Source organism: Ambystoma mexicanum, chromosome 2p (assembly GCF_040938575.1).
Source record: "Ambystoma mexicanum isolate Mex_15411 chromosome 2p, UKY_AmexF1_1, whole genome shotgun sequence".
NCBI classification, from domain to species: domain Eukaryota; kingdom Metazoa; phylum Chordata; class Amphibia; order Caudata; family Ambystomatidae; genus Ambystoma; species Ambystoma mexicanum.
In genome coordinates, this window is record NC_090923.1 from 56,170,919 (window position 1) to 56,192,042 (window position 21,124).

The 21,124-nt window shown below is 46.5% G+C and overlaps 1 protein-coding gene across 1 annotated transcript in view; it reads left to right on the forward strand.

The window, feature by feature from the left end:
- CPNE9 (copine family member 9) overlaps positions 1–21,124 on the forward strand; it is a 1,803,250-nt gene that overhangs the window by 752,862 nt on the left and 1,029,264 nt on the right. The window contains exon 5 of the mRNA XM_069643244.1: positions 19,643–19,682. Within this exon, the coding sequence (XP_069499345.1) occupies positions 19,643–19,682 (40 nt within the window). The remainder of the gene's footprint in view (positions 1–19,642; positions 19,683–21,124) is intronic.

The following is a 21,124-nucleotide window of genomic DNA, read 5'->3' on the forward strand; positions in this document are numbered from 1 at the left end:
TGCCGACACCTGCGGCATGGATGAACTCGACTGAACCATTCAACAGTAAATAAACACATTGTTAGAGATGCCATGACGACCTAGCCAATGGTCAGCACACCCGTGCAAACATGCACACTGGTCACTCCCACACCAATCCACACGAAGAACATATTCAGTGCTATGACATAGGTGACGGACACACCCACTGACGTGCATCGTTATTATTTTTCACATAGGTTTTCAAAATGCAGGAACGCAAGACGCACAACAAACTCATCTAAAATGCTTGCTGACGCTTCTCCTAACCCATACATTGCAATGAGAAATATAACGAAGACATGATACTGGGGATAAAGCAATATGATACCATAACCTAAAGCGCCGTGCATCAAACATCCCCACCTATGCACCAGGCCCAAGTAGGCCGCAAGCAAGAGCCTCCATGAACATTGAAAGAGCAAGAGTACAATTGCTGACCCTGCAGAGTGAGCTCGGCGAGAACAGACAGTCAAGGGCACAATGTTGCAAACTCGCATGCCACAAGCCGAAGCCAAGGTCACACCTGCAAACTAAGCCAGACACACAGTGGAAAATGCAATATTAAATGTGCTGAATTCTGCCTCAACCACGGTCTCTCCTCACGTGACCAAGCCGAACCTGACAGGGTGCCAGACCCAGGAGGAAGGAGGCGCCTGGATCCCACGTTTTGAGACACAGGCAGCAACAATGAAGCGACTCAATGGACATCTGCGGCGGTGGGAGTAGTCTGCCCTCCAGCATATGAACAAATCCTCGCATTGTCTGCACATACCCATAGTTATACATTGTTGCAAATGACAGGTGCACCGCGAGCTGGGAACAGCGATGGTCCCAGACTGGGGGGCTCGCGAGTGGACCAATCAGAACATGGGGCACTTATCACTGACGCCATTAACATTAGCCAATCCTCAGGGGTCTTCATGTAACAATTTTCATGTATCTAATTGAAGGGACAACCCAAGTATACCACCTGACTGACCCTCAACCACTAGCAGCGTTCTCTATACGTATGCTATACTAACCCTACCACTCGAGGAACCAATCCAGAGTGGCGATAGGTTTTTTGCTAACTTTCCCAGGTGACGCGAGTAGCGCGTCATACTGAGGTAAAAAGGGCCTGCGAGCCCCACGAAGAGACAGAGAGTGTCAAGACGGACGCGTACGATCCTTGACCCATCCCTGCCGTTTTGTTTAATAAACAGCAGAACCACCTTGCTTCTTGCGTGTGCCTCATTCTCATTTTTGGGATACGCGGGAGGAGTTGGGGCCTCCCTGCCCGGAGGTCCGCGGATGGCCCAGCCGACCCCGGGAGAATTTCCCCCCGACAAGTTGAAGGCACTGCTGAGATCTGTTTAAGATCTGCTTTTATTTTATTTTTCCAAGTGCTCCCGTTGCGAGGAGGCCTGGCGGCGCGGCCCCCTCTGCCGCTGCCCCCTTTTGAGGACTACAGGACCATCGCGGAACTGCGAGAAGACCGGACAGCGCAATCCGGATATTGGCCTTCGGGAGCCGGTTGAGAAGTATCCCGCCCGCGGTTGGCGAGTGTCCAGACGTGGTCCAGACGAAGGGAGGTGGTGAGCCGCTTGGAGGGGTGCACGCAGTCGAGCGGCCCCGCATCAAGAGAACTTGGTGAGTATGCCACGCCCAACAAGCAATGTGAAATTGTGAGGGAGGGGGGAGGAATAGAATATGGGAGGCGGGTGGTGTTACACAGGTGCGCGGCGAAAGTTTGATAAATCAGTATTGACGGTGAAGTAAATGGTTGCTGGACAAGTGCGAGAGCAGTCTGCTACGTTATGGAAGAGGAGGGGGCGGAGCACGAAAACATCACGTGCGGCCTCTCGTAGAAACTGATTGGCCTAGGTCTCGACCACGTGTAGGGGTGTGTGTGTGTGCGGTTTCCTACGATTTGGTGATTATTGATCAATGAGTAGATGAGGATCCCTATTGATCGAGCAGGAAACTCGATAGATAGATGACGTTTCCCTGTAGGTGGTAGCTAGCTGGTTGCCTAATACGGAAGATAATTGGCTGGTTAAGCCCTCCTGTCGAGGGGCGTATCACACGCGAGGTGACGCAGTGTGCGCAGTCCGATTATATTGTTGATTACCTTGTTCCAGGCGTGACAAGAGGACAGCTGTGGGGTTAACGGGGGTGGATTGCAAGCATATTTTGGCCTTTTAAAAAACATGAAAAGAATTTACCAATAGTTTTGGAAGAGATCGGTGACGTCACCAGTAGGGCTTTCATAGGATATCTCGAACGCGAGGCATTTTTCGGAGAGTGGTGGGGAAGAGAATAATGGTAAGGGAATGGAGATGGAGATAAACGGAAACGAGTAGATAGGGGCAAGGTGAAAAGGGGGACGTGGCCGCGCACAGAGAACGCCGGCCACGATAAGTGAAGAAAGAGGAGGAGGGGTAAAAGAAAGTGGGACGGCTGTACAAGAACGTCACACGGGGCACGCAGCCGCAGCGGGCTACGTGCACCTTGGCCGCAGGGGGCCGTAAAGGTGTTCGGTAAAGGAAGAAAAGAAAGAAAAGAATATACAAATGCAAATGCTATATTTTACTATTTTGTTTTAGCGGACAATCGCAAGTCCCCAAAATTACGGGGCCAGGTAAAGATCTGAAATTGTATAGCGTACACTATTAGCAAGATAACCACTACTATATAGAGGGAGAATAACAATTGAAGTGCTACTATGTCACACGGGACAGGATCGGGAGGGTGGGGAAACACCCTCACTACCCTGCTGCAGCATATATGTAAAACACTGTCACCCCATAGGGAGAAACTGATCAAATACAGCATAGAATGGACACAGGGGACGGACAACAAAATGACGACACCATGGCCGCCTAATGGCAGTTTCGATCCATATACCCAACATTCACTATTAACCCATCTGCATAACACATACAAGGGGAAGAAGTTGACACACCACGTGGAGGTGTTTAACTTATGGAGGATGTTCCAAGGGTCCCGACCAGGACCAAACGGAATGTTCTCTATGGGGGAAACAACAGAAGTGGAGATTAAGGAGGAAGGAGAGAATGGGGAAAAAGAGAGTGAAGGCACACAGAACACGGGGAACGGACAAGAGGGAGGAGAAAAGAGTAACAACTCAAACGAAAATGAAATAAAAAAGAAACAGAGCGACGATATACCCCTAGCGAAGGTAGTGAAAACGGAGGGAGGGGGGTTGTATCCTTTAAGAGAACTAGGAGAAATAGCAAGAGAACAATTAAGGGCGGCTGAGGGGTACTCGAACCCGGCATACAGCCCGCCACCATATACAGCTACAGGTGGCCACACGGGAGGGGAGCGGACTAGTACAACGGGGTCAGCTCATAGGAAGATGCCCGCAGGGGAGGGGAGGACTGGCGAAGAGCAGATCGCGGAAATAGGACATGATGAGTGGGTAGCTGCGCAGGTACTATTAAAATTACGAGGTTCATTAACAGGAGAAGAGAAGGAGGTAGTAAGGAAAATGGACGAGGATAATACCAGGAAGAGTGAAATGAAAGGGGAAGAGGGAAAAAGAAAGGCGGAAGAGCTGTTACGACAAAGGGAAGAGATTTTGGAGGAACGATTAGCAGAATTAAGGGATGAGCAGAATACACTGATCAAGCAGCTCGAGAGAGAGGAAAGAGAGAGAGCACGGGAAAGGAAAGAAAGTAAGAATGAGGTGGACAAAATGAGGGAACGAACTGAGGAGCAAAAGAGAGAAGCCGAAAGGGTAAAGGCAGTAGCAGAGAGGGTATCAAGAGCAGCACTACGTGACAGGAAAAGAGAGGAAGAAGAGAAAGAAAAAGAAATGGCAATATGGAAGAGGAGATTACTATCAGAATCAACAAGGAAATACGAAGGAGGGAGGATGATAGAGAGTATATTAGAACGGGAAAGAGCGAGATGGGAACGGAAGAAAGAAGATGAAAGGATATTGGAAAAGATGAGTAGTGAAGTAATGGAGGAATTGAAAAAGAAAAGAGAGGAAATTGGTAGAGAAATAGCGGAGAAAAATGAAGGGGAAAGAGAAGATAGGAGAGGGGAGAGTGATATAAGGAGGCATGGACACAGAGACACAGAAGTAGCAACAACATCAGCACAAAGGGGAGCAATTGGTAAAAAAGAAACGGGAGGAACGCATCTAATCGATTAGGGGGAAAAAGACAGATTGGGGGTTGCCATTCCTGAATGACTTTTGTAGTGAGGAAGAAGAAGGAATGGAGAAGGAAGGAAGAAATAGTGAAAGGGAAAGCCTAGATAAATTATATATCACCCGGACAAATAGAGACTCACCATGGGCCTGTAGGAGAAAGGAAGAACTGGAGGGAAGTGAGGGGGAATAGCAAGAAATGGCGGGAAGGCAGACACGTGCAGCTACACCCTCATCATCCCGTCCAACATGCTCCACCACCCCACACTCATTACGTGCAACATGCCCACCTAAACTCGCACCCTTCCCCCACGAACTGACACCCTATGCAAGCAGGCTTAGAGACCTCCCTGGACGCAGGCAGGGAGAACGAATACACACGCCCACATTAAATAAAGGAAATGATGAAAGAAGGGGAAGAGATGGAGGAGAAACAGTTACGAGCAGGGGAAATATGGACGCAATTGACGATGTTGAAGACACGGAAGAAGAGGAGGGGTGCGCGGACTCGATTTTGTGGAACCCAGGGGGTCAAACAGGACACAACTTAATGCCACTTCTGGAGAGGGGAGGGCTTAGACCACAATACGTCCCTTGGAAGCATGCAGACAAGGAAAATATAAAGTGCAGGCTCCCATCATTAAGTGTAGGTGCGGGAAAATGGATATATGAAATGGAAAAACACACCGCAGGACAGAAACTGGCAGTGGGGGATGTAAAGGGCCTTCTAATATCAATATTGGGGGATGCAGCAGATGACATCTGGAAGAGAGCAGGCTTCCCCGGGGTCACAATAACAAACACATCACACGATGGGGCACCATTCGCAAACTGTAGACATGCATTATGGCAAGCGCTGAGGGTACAGTACCCAGACACATCAGACATAGGAGCAATTACCTCACGCAAGATGCGTGAGAACGACGATCCTGTTGATTATATCCAGGAAATTCAAGAGAAGTGGCGTATGGAAATTAGAGAACAATGGGACAAAACACCAGCAATATTCTATCATATACTAATACAAGGGCTCCCAGAAGCAGTTCAGAAACAACTGAAGAAGGTAGTGGGGATGGAAGCAAAAGCATGGCCAGAAATACAACTGATATTAGTACATCAATGTAGGACATGGCAAGAAAAAATGAAACAAAAGGAAGAGGATAGGAAAGCGGAAGAGGCTAAATTGGTACAGAAAAAACTTACTAAATACACGATGGAAGGTGCACTAATAACTACACCTACAACAATGACTCGAAACCCCACACAAGTAGTGGCTGCACAAGATCCCTCCCAAATACAATCATCACAGATTGTAGCACAACAGCTGCCACCACCCCAACCATACACGACAAACATTGGAGGAGGATACTCAACACCAGGAGCTGGATATTATAATTATAACAGGGGAAGGGGAGGAATGATGAGGGGGAGGGGATACGGCACACAACAGCAAGGGGGAGGATTCAGAAATTTCTACCCCTCCGGGCAACCAGTATACCAGGACAATTCAGGGAGCTTTCCATGGCAGAACAGGGAACCGCCGGTATGTTGGATTTGTGGATTACTAGGGCACATGTCACGCACATGTAGAATGAGACCAGGCACACCATCATGGGGAGAACAGGGACAACAAGGGCCTACAAGAGAACAGCAGGACACCCAACAACAGCAGGCACTGCAACCGGGAAATGTGCAGCAACAACTAGTAACACAACAACAGCCACAGACATATTTACTACCACAACAACAGGTAGCGATAACACAACAACATCAAGTGCAGCAAGTACAGCAACCTGCCCAAATTCAAGACCATAAAATAACCTCTACCAATACACAACTACAGCAAACAAAACTGGGAAGGGTGACGGTCCTGGGACACAACTCTTACACAGGAAGTGGTCAATCATTATACCCACAATAGGACAGTCCACAGACGGCCTTGGTGTGTCCCATCCTGTCGGTAGCACCTAATAGTGCGGAGGAACCACGCATAGAGGTAACGATAGGTGACAAAAAATTGTCATTCCTTGTTGACACCGGGGCGACCCGGTCTTGCATAAGGGAAGGTAAATTTAAGATGTCAGGTGAAGCCATGAACACCCAAGGATTCTCTGGGGCTAGGGGGTTGGTTCCCTTTACTGATAACATTCCCTTATCAATAGGGGATTATGACATGTCCGTCCCACTTTATATTCTAGGGCCTCACCAGTAAACATACTGGGGAGAGACATAATGAGCAGGTTGAATATGACAATCTCCTTTACGGAGGACGGCATAATTTGCTCCACTCCAGGAATAAACATGCTCACTGCACGACAAATTATGCAAGCCTATTGCGGACAGACAGTGATTAGGGCTGAGCCAGTAGATGGCGAACTATTCCAGTACGGAACAGACATGGCATTTGCATGGATGCCAGGAATAGAAGGAAAGATCTGGAGGAGGCCAACAGCCTATTTGTTTAGACCAGAAACACCAGCCAATGAACCAGAAGGAAAGGTGATTTCAGTGAGCATGGAGAGCATTATAGCAACTGCTGATTATATGGCAGTACATGCCCAAGACAGATAAGGAAGAGCATGGAGGGCAGTGATAGCCCTAGCAGAGGGATGCAGGCTCACCCAGGTGTCAGACGAGGAGCTCTTTTCAGAAGAAAAGGAAGAAGGTGAAATGGTATTTATGATGAGTGTAGACATATGGCTAAGAGTAACATACAAACAAGTGGCACAGAAAATTGCAATGGCACTTGAAGCACCCACATCCACCCCAGTTCCCTTCTTTGAGGAGGATATGGCAAAAGTCCCAACATCATTATGGACTACTAGTCCCTAGGACGTGGGGTGCATAAAGAGTATAGGGGGAGTAAGAATAAAATTGAAAAAAGGTGCAATACTCCCTAGAGTGAAGCAATACCCACTATCAAAAGAGGCAGATGAGGGCATATATGAAACAATAACGGCCCTTATAAACAATGGCATATTGGTACCATCAGAATCACCATGTAACACAGCTGTATATCCAGTGCGCAAAGCTAAAGGAGGGTCTTGGCGTTTCATCCAGGACCTCAGGCCCTTGAACAACATAGTGGAAGCAGAATACCCCATAGCAGCAAACCCGGCCACAATATTGTGTGGCATTCCAGCAGAGGCATTACGATTTACAGTGATTGACCTCAAAAATGCCTTTTTCTCAATACCCCTGCATCCAGACTCACAAGATCTAACAAGCTTCACGTACAGGAACACAAAATGGAAACACACCAGATTGCCACAAGGGTACTGCGAGTCACCCTCAATTTTCAACAGAGTAATACAGATGGACTTGGGAAACATTGAAGTGGAAAGCACAGTGTTGCAGTATGTTGACGATATAATAGTTTGCAGCACAAGCGAAAAACAATGCAGAGAGGACTCATTGAAGATGCTGACAATATTGGCTGAAAAGGGTTACAAGGTAGACAAAGAGAAGTTACAGTACTGTCAGGAACAGGTACTATACATTGGCCAGCTCATATCCCAATACGGAAGAAAGATTGCACCACAAAGAGCACAGGCCATATCAAAAACGCTGTTGCCACAAACAGTGAGGGAACTGCAGCAGTTCCTGGGACTGTGCAACTACTGTAGAGCCTGGGTATTTGATTACAGCTCATACATAGGACCCCTACTTGAGGCATTAAGAGAAGTTAACAAAGGGGAGAAAAAATTGGGGTGGAAAATGGAAATGAAAGAGGCCTTTGATGAACTGAAAGATGCAATATCAACTGCTCCGGTACTGGCCAACCCAGATTATGAACGACAATTCTTTATATTTTCACATTGCGACTCAGCAGTAATGAAAGCAGTGTTGGCTCAAAAAACAAGCATGGGTTACAAACCAGTAGCATTTTACAGTGGTCACTTGGATCCTGTAATGTTAGGACATTTCCCTTGCGAACAAGGTCTCGCCGCAGCTGCCTTCACGGTAGAGAAAGCATCATCAATTACAATGGGGTGCCCAACCACACTATTTGTGGAACATGCACTATTTGCAATATTGAATAAGCCTAAGTCCACACTAACCACACAGAGGGCGTCAGGTTATAAGATCATCTTGTCTAGACCAGAATTATCAATTGTTAGATGCAGCACAGTTAATCCTGCAAGGTTTATAGCGGAAGTGATTGAGGAAGGCGACTATGCACATGATTGTACGCAGACTACCGAAATGTACTCATGTTCTAGAAAAGTTGAAGAGGACGCGCTAAATGGAGGAGAGCTCTTGTTCATTGATGGGTCATCAACAATAGACCAAAGTGATGGGATAAGGAGAACTGGGGCAGCAGTGGTAAAAATGACAGAGGAATTGGTGTATGTGGCAGTGAAATGCGTACAATTACCACAACATTACTCTGCTCAAGCAGCAGAATTGGTTGCACTGATCTTGGCGTTGAAGGAGAGCTTTGACAAAAGAGTAACTATATATTCTGACAGCGCATATGTCACGTCTACTGTCCACTCAGGATTGTCCAAATGGAGGAGAAGAGGATTTAGGAGAGCTGATGGCACCCCAGTGCAACATGCTCTCTTATTAGCTGAATTAATTGAAGTAATAAATGACCCTCAAGAATTAGCTTTGGTCAAATGTACTGCACACTCTAATGGAGAAGATCATATCTCACAAGGAAATGCAGCAGCAGATGCACATGCGAAGTATGCCGCATATTTTGGTGAGATATGGAACCCCCCAGAGTCAGAGAGAGGGAGAGGGAGGGGGATAGCTAAAGAGATGTTGATAAGAGAAGGGTACACCCATCTCCCAGCCACACAGATAATGGAGTTACAAGCAGCTGCACTAATGGCAGAAAAAGAAATATGGGTAAAAAGAGGATGTACAATGTCACCAATTGACGCACTATGGCGCCAGGGTAACACTGGGAAGATGGTAATGCCATTGGCAATATTGAACACCGCCCTGAGCCAACTCCACCACCCAGCCCACACAGGCAAGGAAGTTATTGCAGCACGAATTAGGGAAGATTGGTTCTGTCCCGAGTTAAATTCCCATGTGACTAATTTTATCAGCAATTGTCTCACATGTCAACAGTTTACGGCCGGCCACACGCTGAAAGTGATAAAAGGCACTATACCCCGGCCAGAGGGACCCTTCCTGCACATCCATATTGACTATGTTGATATGATCAACGTATGTCAAGGAAATAGGTATATGATTGTAGTAGTATGCCCATTCTCAAGGTGGATTGAGGCAGGACCCTGCTCACATCCAGATGCATTTAGAGCAGCTAAATTTCTAGTGAGGGAGGTTTTCCCCAGGTGGGGAGTGTGCGAGGTACTGCGGTCGGATAACGGCCCGCATTTCGCTAATGAAATGTTCCAGCACATCACATCCTTACTGAACATCAAGCATAAATTTGCAAGTGCATATCACCCACAGGCCAACGGTATATGCGAATGCCTGAATGGCCTACTGAAGGAGGCGATTGCAAAGATACAGCAAACAACAAAGAAGAGTTGGTTGTATTGCCTTCCGCTAGCTCTATTTGAGCTGAGGAATAGACCAGGCTCCGACCACCACCTCACTCCTCATGAGGTGGTGACCGGACGACAAATGCGCCTTCCTCTAACGCCAACATCAAGGGCAGTCAAAGACTATGAAAACACTGCAACTGTTCTTGGTGATGAAATGTACCAATATGTGTCTTCTTTGGTTACTAGTGTAGTGTTTGTGTCTCAACAGCTCGACGCACGCGGGGCGGGTCTAAGAGTTACCAACAAGAAGACGAGGACCAAGGACCGGAAAAGGAAATACTGTGCAAAATTGCTAAAGGTGACCACGTGCTACTCCGCAATTTCAATAGAAAGTGGAACAGCCCACGCTTCACTGGTCCCCACCTTGTAGAGGAGGTATCTACGAGAGCAGTAAAGTTGCAGGATAAGCATGCTTGGAATCACCTACACGACGTAAAGATCTGCAAACTCCCGACCCGCCCTAGCGTCACCGACAGGGCCATTGGAAGAACAGCGACAGCGTCACCCACGGAGGAAGAGACTTCTGCCACAGCTGACGACCTAAGTGTCTCCATACCTGCCACCCCCCAGATTCCCCAGAGATAACTACTGAAACTGGTAATTGCTATACCGCCCACCCCATGGTCACACGATCAAAGAGTAAAGAGACTTCCGCCAGTTGAGCCCAAAACCTCTGCCCATCGACCCCCTACCCACTACAGTAACCACCCAATTGAAGGACATTGTCTTGCACATATACACATGTAAACACTTGAATGTTCTCTCCTTTTTTCTCGCACATGCAGGTACCGCGTATTATTGTATTGCTCAGAAAACAGATAACTAACAAAGTTCATTGCCCAGGAGTAGATGCTACCAACGATAACTACCCTGAAGCCCTATCACACCAATGTGTCTATCACATAAAAAGGCCAAAGTACCTAAAAAGAAGAAGGGTACATGTCTACTACACAGCATTTATCTTGGCCATAGAACAATCAATGCCCCATCTTCACCAACACTTGCCTGCCCTAAGAGACAGATCGCTTAGATTGGCGTGGGAACAGCTCTTCGCCTGGGCACTGAACGACTACTTGATAGGGAGAGCTTGAAAACAACAACTAACACTAATAACAAGCATATTGAGAATTTTCAGGCGGGCAACTGTAACGTCGCAAGAATAAGCTGCCGGACTGCAGCAAGGTAAGAGCAAAATGCCGGTGAAACTAGCCTCTGTAATAAAGATGATAGGGATTTTGATGATCACCAGGTTTTTGGCTGCCTCTGTATGGCAGAAAAGTTATGCTATCAATATTTTGGCTGTACCCAAACCTAATATACCCCCACCCAGGGCTGCAACAGGTGTTACGTCAGGTGGTACTAGCAAGATTCCACATAAGGGAAATAGAGTTAAACGCAGCACATACTCAGATAATAAAGGTATTGATAAATACATAACAGATTCAGCACACGTCTCGAACAACATGTGGTACCAACACATGACCCAAATAGGTAAGCAGACAACAGAAGACAGCTGCTACGTCTGCTCATTGATCCCATACGCCATGAGCGCTTCTCGAACATTCGTTGCCATGGAAATAGATGAAAAGACAGCACGATGTATTATATACTTGGCACTGTTCCAAACGAAAGGGAGATTTCAAGGGACGGTGGTGAACCTGGTGTGGAAAACGCGAGACACATCTCCATACGAAAACAACTTCCTCAAGACTTATTTGAGTTACCACAAGAGCAGTTTGCATGCTGAAGCATTCAGATACATGACAAGTGGCCCTGAAAAGGGAGAAACAAAGAAAGTAACACTACAATACCTACCATGTGACTAGTACGCCACTGAAGTTCCTGGTAAACAAGGATGTTGGGAAAGACCACTGGTAACAATAACAGGGAAGGTGTACATGGACAACAAATGGGACATAGGAGTGATTGGCAGCAACATGGTAACAAGAGAAAATATTACAACTATTGATGAACACAATCACAGATGTTGGACGATTTGGGGCAAGTACGTACCCATGCTGACATGGATGGAGAAGGATGAAGACCCAATAAGCATACTGCCGCTGTCTGCACCTAAGGTATGCTACCAACATAGAGGAGAAGTGGACGTGGGATACAACACCAACTGTGCAAGCGTGACAGAGTTACCTGAGGGGGGAGCAGGAACAGCAGTATTAATGGACCATTACTGGGCCTGCGGAAACAAGGCATACCACACACTGCCCCCTCTGTGGAATGGTATATGCACAATGGTACACGTTAATGTATCATCACTAGTGGTGCCCCAGAAACATGTGAACGTGGCGAACTTCCCTAAAATGGATGAAGGAAACAAGAGGAAGAAGAGATCTGTAAAACCTCAGAAGGGGTCAGAGAACGAAAACAACAACAACAACGATGTCCTGAGTAGAAAGAAGAGACAAGGAGAACCTCTGACAGGAAATTACCTATGGGGAAGGTCGGAAACAGCACTCACTTCAATCCCAACAGAACACAGACTATTCTGCAGAGCAGCAATGTTCTTCTCGTCAATAATACATCCGGGACTACAAGTTTACGCAAACGCAAAATGGCTCCAGATAACTCGATGGGAGCTAATGATGACAATTAATTCTACAGTAAATGGATTCAACGCAATAAAAGAGGAGCTGCGAGCAGTGAGGATGGTAGCACTACAGAACAGATATGTATTAGATCTCCCTACAGCAATGGAAGGAGGAGTTTGCGCAAAGATAGGACAATCATGCTGCACATTCATTCCTGCTAACAATGCTGACAATGGTACACTGACAGAAGCAGTATCACAACTGGCCCAGATGCACTCCAAAATGATGGAAGAAAGTAAAGGAGTGAAGAAGGATGACAGCTGGTTTTCAATGTTATGGTCATGGATGCCATCTTGGCTGTCGGACGGACTGAAGATTATAGTTGGATGCATAATACTGGCTGGAGCTGCATTGATCATACTAAGATTTTGGAAGGCCCGGAAGGCACGCACTACAGACGAAATGATCGAAATGGTTGGTATGCACCCCTTAATGCCGGCAGATGACCCACCTGGACCCACCATCTGTGAAGCTCGAAAACCCAAGAAACCCAAGGAGCTACATAGGGAAGTGGGTATACTGCACACCTGGAGGAACCTGTGTATATATGTATTGGTCATTTGAAGACCATGTCAACTACTATGGACACTTGGGAGGAGTAACTAAAATATGGAGAGTGAGAGGAGATAAGGAAAAAGATATGTTTGTGGTCGACAAGTCGACCAGAGGGGGGACTGAAGTGGGAGAATGGAACAAAAGGCTCCCACCAATCCCCTCACGCCCCTGGCCTAGAGGATCGCGGCCCAGACGCCCGCCACGAGAGGAGTTTGCCTATCTACCAGACGACCAAATACCCTGGTACAGGAACATACGGATGTGCCCAACAGCCTGCCCACCAGCCTGCCCACCAGCCTGCCCTGCCCATGCCGACACCTGCGGCATGGATGAACTCGACTGAACCATTCAACAGTAAATAAACACATCGTTAGAGATGCCATGACGACCTAGCCAACGGTCAGCACACCCGTGCAAACATGCACAGTGGTCACTCCCACACCAATCCACACGAAGAACATATTCAGTGCTATGACATAGGTGACGGACACGCCCACTGACGCGCATCGTTATTATTTTTCACATAGGTTTTCAAAATGCAGAAACGCAAGACGCACAACGAACTCATCTAAAATGCTTGCTGACGCTTCTCCTAACCCATACATTGCAATGAGAAATATAACGAAGACATGATACTGGGGATAAAGCAATATGATACCATAACCTAAAGCGCCGTGCATCAAACATCTCCACCTATGCACCAGGCCCAAGTAGGCCGCAAGCAAGAGCTTCCATGAACATTGAACGAGCAAGAGTACAATTGCTGACCCTGCAGAGTGAGCCCAGCGAGAACAGACAGTCAAGGGCACAATGTTGCAAACTCGCATGCCACAAGCCGAAGCCAAGGTCACACCTGCAAACTAAGCCAGACACACAGTGGAAAATGCAATATTAAATGTGCAGAATTCTGCCTCAACCACGGTCTCTCCTCACGTGACCAAGCCGAACCTGACAGGGTGCCAGACCCAGGAGGAAGGAGGCGCCTGGATCCCACGTTTTGAGACACAGGCTGCAACAATGAAGCGACTCAATGGACATCTGCGGTGGTGGGAGTAGTCTGCCCTCCAGCATATGAACAAATCCTCGCATTGTCTGCACATACCCATAGTTATACATTGTTGCAAATGACAGGTGCACCGCGAGCTGGGAACAGCGATGGTCCCAGACTGGGGGGCTCGCGAGTGGACCAATCAGAACATGGGGCACTTATCACTGACGCCATTAACATTAGCCAATCCTCAGGGGTCTTCATGTAACAATTTTCATGTATCTAATTGAAGGGACAACCCAAGTATACCACCTGACTGACCCTCAACCACTAACGGCGTTCTCTATACGTATGCTATACTAACCCTACCACTCGAGGAACCAATACAGAGTGGCGATAGGTTTTTTGCTAACTTTCCCAGGTGACGCGAGTAGCGCGTCATACTGAGGTAAAAAGGGCCTGCGAGCCCCACGAAGAGACAGAGAGTGTCAGGACGGACGCGTACGATCCTTGACCCATCCCTGCCGTTTTGTTTAATAAACAGCAGAACCACCTTGCTTCTTGCGTGTGCCTCATACTCATTTTTGGGATACGCGGAGGAATTTCCCCCCGACACCGGGAGAATTTCCCCCCGACACGGTCCTCCTAGACCGTACACAAAGAGGTTTAAGAAACTTAATAGATGCCATGAAGAGCTACTCCCAAAACGAATGAATTGAGAATCAACTCCAGGAAAACGTTGCACTCCGCCATAAAAGAGCAAATAGATAAAGGTGGAAGGTGGACGACATACCGATAGTTCCATCTAAACAAATAGGATACTTGGAATTTAGTTGGGATGCTACTGCATCTCATATTCGCCGCTAACCAGCTGGTTGCTCAAACGTAGAGGATTAACTCTAGATTCTGTCATTTTACCTTAAATCCAGTAATTGTATTTTATAAGAGTACAGTGATTCCTTCTCTGCTAAATGGGCAGGAGATTTTTTCTGCTTCTAATGGCATTGATTGGAGCATCATAGAATCCGTAGTTCAGACAAAAGTGTTAAATCTTCATCGCTCACCATCGTTGCCTTAAGATAGGAACTACGCTTGACTTCTATAAAGGGGTGGCTTGAGTGTAAGTTGTTGACTTTTTTATAAGAACATTATGATTCCAGTACCCCCAATGCCTTATACGTGGACATAAAAATGGAGATGAAGAATGTGAGGAATTCGACCATATGCACAGGGAGAGTGCGCTCGTCTAGGCTTTTTGATGTTTGAATAATGAAAATGAATTATGGGACATCAACCTCCAAGAAATGTGTGAGGCCATTCCGTACCCATAACATCTGCTTACTGCACGAAATGCATAGTCGCGTGTACTCCAGGAAGACACAGCCTACATGTGTCGTCTTCCCCCGTCATATTCAGCTAGAATGTGACAGCCACAGGTACATCAAAGCATCTAAAGAGGGGGAAGGCACACCTTCCTCCAGCCATGGGTGGCCTAATTTAAATATCAAAGGCCACATGGATCTGCTTTCCCTCTAATCCTTATCCGGCTGGTGGCAGTGCATACTAATGAGAGAATAATTAAGGTAAGCCTGGAGAAGAGGCTTGGTTGCCGGAACAGACATCAGGAAAGGCGGGGCTAACACTGCTGTGGTGTGTAATGTGTCAGCTTGAAGCTAGTTCCCACCTCTCTGTATGAAAGGGAGTGAATGGCCTGTCTTGGTCCATCAGTTACCGCTGATGTCCCTGCGGAGTGGACCCCTTTCAGATGGATGAAGGATGTGATTTGAGGGAGACAGGAAGTCTGCTTCCAGCACAAACCTCAAGTGAGGACTGCACTTTAATCAAGAGTAACAGATGGCTCAATAGACCAGAGAGACGCTTTGATCTACAATAGACAGGAAGATGGGTGGGACTTAGATACATGTTGTCACCCCTTATCTGTCCTGTTGCAGAGCACTCTGGTCCTGACCTCATGCATAAGAAGAAGGTTGTTGGTGGGGACCCAGGATTGGTTGATTAAGGTAGGCTTAGCCTGCACCAATCACTGGAGTCAATTTGGGTTTTAAAGAGGGCTGAACCCCTCACTTAACATAACATTCGACAACTTTGAGAGGAGTAAGAAGGACTCATTTGGACCTGAGCTGAAGGTACAGTCTACCTTACATCTTCTACCAGTGAAGGAAGGACAGGAGTTCCAATAGGGAAGCAGGATACTTCCCCTAAACATCTCCCAGAGAACAGAGGTAGATACCAGACTCAAAGGACCCGTCCAGCAGCTCCAGAACCGGTACCCAGCCAGCGTACAGCATGCCCTGCTAGGTTCTGCCAGCAAGCCTCCTAGGTGGGAAGTGCAGGAGAGTCGCTGGACAAAGGACAAGGCCGTTGCCTGCAAACAATCTCCTGAGCTTTCAGCCATCCGCCTTGAAAGGACTACACAAGTCCTGAGAAGAAGATAGGAGGGTGCCACACAAGCATCAACCAGTGTCCTTCTTTTAAGGAGATTTTTTAGACAGTCGAGTCTTCGAACTGCATCCGGCTGTACCACTGGCTGTTGTCACTCCGCAGTAACCAGAGCCATCCGAGACACCTCGACCAGCATTCCAGGTCTGCCAACCAGCAGAGAGGCAATGATTATTGGCCCTGAGCCTCTGCGCCTACCAGCCTGCAGATGTCCGTCCAACCATGCTTGCCGAACTGCCTGCCGCCTGATACCTGCAGCTGTCTCCCACCACTAACTCTGTCTCAAGGGCTGCAAAGCGCCCTGGAACCGCCTCAACACTGTCAAGCACCAAGACCATCTTCAGCACCAGGTATATTGTGGTTCTGCCCCCCTGGTCCTTCTCAGAAGGCCACTAGAGACAGTTACAATCATTTGCCCCCTTGGTGCTGAAACCAAATAACCTTGAAGAGTAAGACTGATTGCTTTACCGACTACCGTCCTGTCAATATCTAGAGTGCTTCCCTTTCATTCGTGAAACTGTCTGTCCTCTGCATTCCTTTACAGGGTGGGTTGCATTTTGTAGTGTGCTTGAACTGTCTGTTGTTGTAATAATAAAGTAGATATGTGTATAGAATCTTGACTGGACAGTCCCTTTTATCATTGGGTAATAATTGTACTCTTGCTGTGTTGCAACTAAGCAACGATCCATGACTTTCCGGAGATAAGCCTGCCATTCCGTCCACGTTACCAAAATTGGACAAGTAGGTTTATAATTTTCTTGTGTTTCCAATCTGTTTGGATCCTTTCTGGTGTACGAGAGCTGTGGGGCTAATTGATGGTTTAGGAACCGATATTCATCTCTGGACCACTGGTGCCCCGGAAGTTGATTCATCTCAAAGAACTCAGCTGAAAGCCCCTTTAAAATCTTTCTAAATTGAGCTGAGATTATTCTAGAGAACATTGAACAGATGACGGAAGCGCTGTGTGAGAATCCAGCACAGACTAAAAAAGCGCTATTTCAAAAGGATTGGGCAGAAACAATAACACAAAGGTGAAAGTTACAAATACACACTAGCTTATCAATTTTAGATAAGCCGCTGGGTGAACGGCTACGATACTTGTGAACATTTCCCAATTCATATTATTGGGGGCAATTTCTTCACTTTAGATTACATCGAAATCCTATTGGCCAAATACAACTCATGACCTCTCTAACTCTGCCCAAATCTTGCACATTCTGTACATTAACTAAATGTACTGTTTTGCTTCTTTTTAAATCATAGTTTTGTATCATAATGGGTAAGATTATTGATCTAACAAATTCACATAAATAAACACAATAATTTAAAAAGTACCCCCAAAGTTGATCTTTTTAAGCAATGGTTCTAATGCTTGCGGCCTGATCACATCATTTTCACCAGGGCCAGGCAATTTGGCTCAAATGTTTGGACTAATAATGCATACTGTTTCCACTAGTTACTGTTGTTTCTTACTGGTCAGTTCATAAAAAAATATTCCTTCAGTAGTGTCCTGTGCCAGTGCAGTAGTGCCCTTCACCAATGCAGTAGTGTCCTGTACCAGTGCAATAGTGACCTGCACTAGTGCAGTAGTGTCCTGTTTCAGTGCAATAGTGCCCTGCATCAGTGCGGTAGTGTCCTGTACCAGTGCAGTAGTGCCTGTTGAGAAGTGTCCTGTGCCAGTGCAGTAGTGCCCTGCACCAATGCAGTAGTGTCCTGTACCAGTGCAGTAGTGTCCTGCACTAGTGCAATAGTGTCCTGTATCAGTGAAATAGTGCCCTGCACCAGTGCAGTAGTGTCCTGTATCAGTGACCGAATAGTTTCTTGCTATTCGCCTCTTGCCGAATACTTTGTCATTCTCATTTGAATACAATGCAACAAGAACTCAGAAAGGCAAATATAGACTTCAGTTTGCAAAACTGATTAGAATTAGACCAGCCACTTAGCCAACAAACCAGACACATTGCTTTCACACTGCTGTAAAAATATCTTAGACTGTAATTCTCTCTTTAGGGAATGTTTTGTTACATATTCTTAGACATGAAAGGTGCTCATCTTTTATACTTAGCCAGCAACAATCCAGGAAAATATTTTCTTTTGGTGAATGTTTATATGCAATGTACACTTTCTTCAGTTGGAAATGACAAACTGAAAGAAATTTGCATATTTCACTTTAGGATACATTCAGTTCCTGTCATGTCATTTCCCATTGCGTATGTCATAGTCCCCCCTTTTCTTTAAGGACTTGAGTCCTGAGTTTATCATTATCTGAAATGTTATTAGGAATGATAAGGTGCATATGTGTGCGTATTGGCGAGAAGGAGTGGCGAGGATAAGTGAAAAGTCAACAGCATTTGTTCCTATGGCCCGTGCCCATGGAGACACATTAGGAATTGACAATCGGCAGTGGAGACTAGCAGGGATGGGTTTTGTCAGGCAGAGTAATATGCCCCCACCTAACAGGCCAATCAGAGGAATGTGCTTTGGGTAATCTCTCCAGTTCCAAAGTGAGCCAGTGTGTGACAGCGGGTGAAGATAGGTGTGAGGACTCTGTATGAGACAGTCAGAAAGCTATGCTCTGTTGGTGGAATTTGTAGGATGTAGAGTTGGGAGAGCCAGAACATTTCTGGGATGGGCCAAGTCGGGGCCAAGCCTTGGATTCCAGCTTTGCTCCAAGTGGCAAACGTGGGCTGAACTGGCAAAATTAGCATGTAAGTCTTGGAACCAAAGACACCATTGCTGACACACTGCTGGCATACTGTCCAAACCCCCATTACTGGCATTCTACCTCCCCAACACCTCCACAAACTTCCTACTTGGGGCCTGCAAACCCCTTACACAAATACCACAAATGGCATTCCACCTCCCACCCTTACACAATTCCCCTACCTGTAATTCTGCTTGCCCATCCCTACTAAACATAAATGCCTGCATGGCCTCCCACCTCCCCAGACCACGCAATGAGATAACACCCCACACCTACTTGGAGCAATCAGTGAATGAAGGTTAAATCTACTTTCTTTCTGGCTTTTATACTTTAAATAAAGATGCTCCCTTGATTACAATGAAGAGAAATACGAGTATAGAATGCATTTAAAATGGCGCTTTATTTTTCTTTAATAAGTGTGTTTGTTGAAGCTTGGAACATGATTTATTAATTAAAGCAACTATTCGGCTTCATATTCGACTTTGGCCGAATAGTTCACAAACTAATCGGCATTCGGCCGAATAGTTCACAAACTAATCTGTATTCGGCCGAATACTAAATATGCTATTCGCCACAGCCCTAATAGTAACTGGTTCTTTCTTTCCTTTTCCTCTACAGGTTTAACGTGGACTCCAGGAGCTGCAACATCTCCAAACACGTAAGTAGTCATACACGGCAAGATGTGCACATTATCATGCAAAGTCACAATTACATCTCCTGGTTTTGAATTGAAAAGCTGAATATGCTTAAACACAATGAGAAGTGGCCTTCACTTCAGAATGGTGGGTTGTCACATTGCCTGTCCCATGGCACATGGGTACAGGCATGTTATCTGTCTGATGGGCATGCCATAACTGGCACACTGAGCCACTGGATCATGAATAAGGGCACAGACTGACACTATCGGGGGGCTCAACAAAAGATTGGTTCACGATTAATGCCACAACAAACTGTTTTATGGTATAATGTTTACGACATTAAATCTGTCTGCTGGGGCATAATTATAAGCACAATAATGTTCTGCTGAATGCCAATCACTGATGAGGACACATGAAGCAGTGAATAAATGCAGTAGACAAGGGGGATGCATCCTGTGGCTCTCCAAATGTTTTGGACTACAACTCCTATGATCCCTCTTCATTCACTATACTGGCTGCAGCTGGTGGGAGTTGTAGTCTAAAACATCTGGACAGTCAAAGGTTGCAGACCCCTGCACTAGACCACTGGCTTGCAAACATTGTATGCTGATCTTCACCTCCTTGAGAAAAATACTTTTGGAGCTACCTTGAAATTTAGGGGGTCATTTTAAATAAAGTGTTAACTGCACTGTCTGTGCAATTTTCAACTTTTCAACCATGTAGTGGAAAAGGTGTCAAATACAGGCAAAATCACATGCTGTCATTCTATGTTTGTGTAAAGGGTAACCAGTGTGGGAGGCCTTTGCCGGTGGATTCCTAGGGAATGTGCCTGCTGGCACCAGGTGCGAATGTTAGGTGGGTTCCAGAGGAATTGCCGGGTTTTCCTCCAGTATGATATGACATGATGGCTGAAAGCCAGCCAGATGTGCAGGCAGAGCAGGTGCTAAACCCACTCTGCTCTTCAACTGGTCCTGCCAAATGAACCAGAAACTGGGGGACCGGAAAAAGGGGCACTACAAATTTACAGCTTTGTCTTCTGCTCTACGGACCCGCAAAATTCCTCCTTTAGTGTCTCTACTACGTCTCATTTTAGAAAAGCACAGTTTGTAGAGGAGGGACACTTAATAGGTTCATTTTGCTTTTCTATTTATGATACTTTTCCACTTATCACAAGCAAGTGAATGCCTGAGGTGACTTCAGAAAACAACTAGTGCAGGGACACAAAGAGCGGGGATCCAAACCTCATCTATGGGCTAGTGCAGGGGTCTGCAACCTTTGGCTCTCCAGATGTTTTGGACTACAACTCCCATTACTCCTAACCATCGTACTGAATGGTGAGTGATCATGGCAGTTGTAGTCCATAACATCTGGAGAGCCACAGGTTGAAGACCCCAGTGCTAGTGGCTAGGACTCCCTTGTGTTTGGTGTCGCAGAGGAACCCAGGGAAAATGGTCGTCCCCCA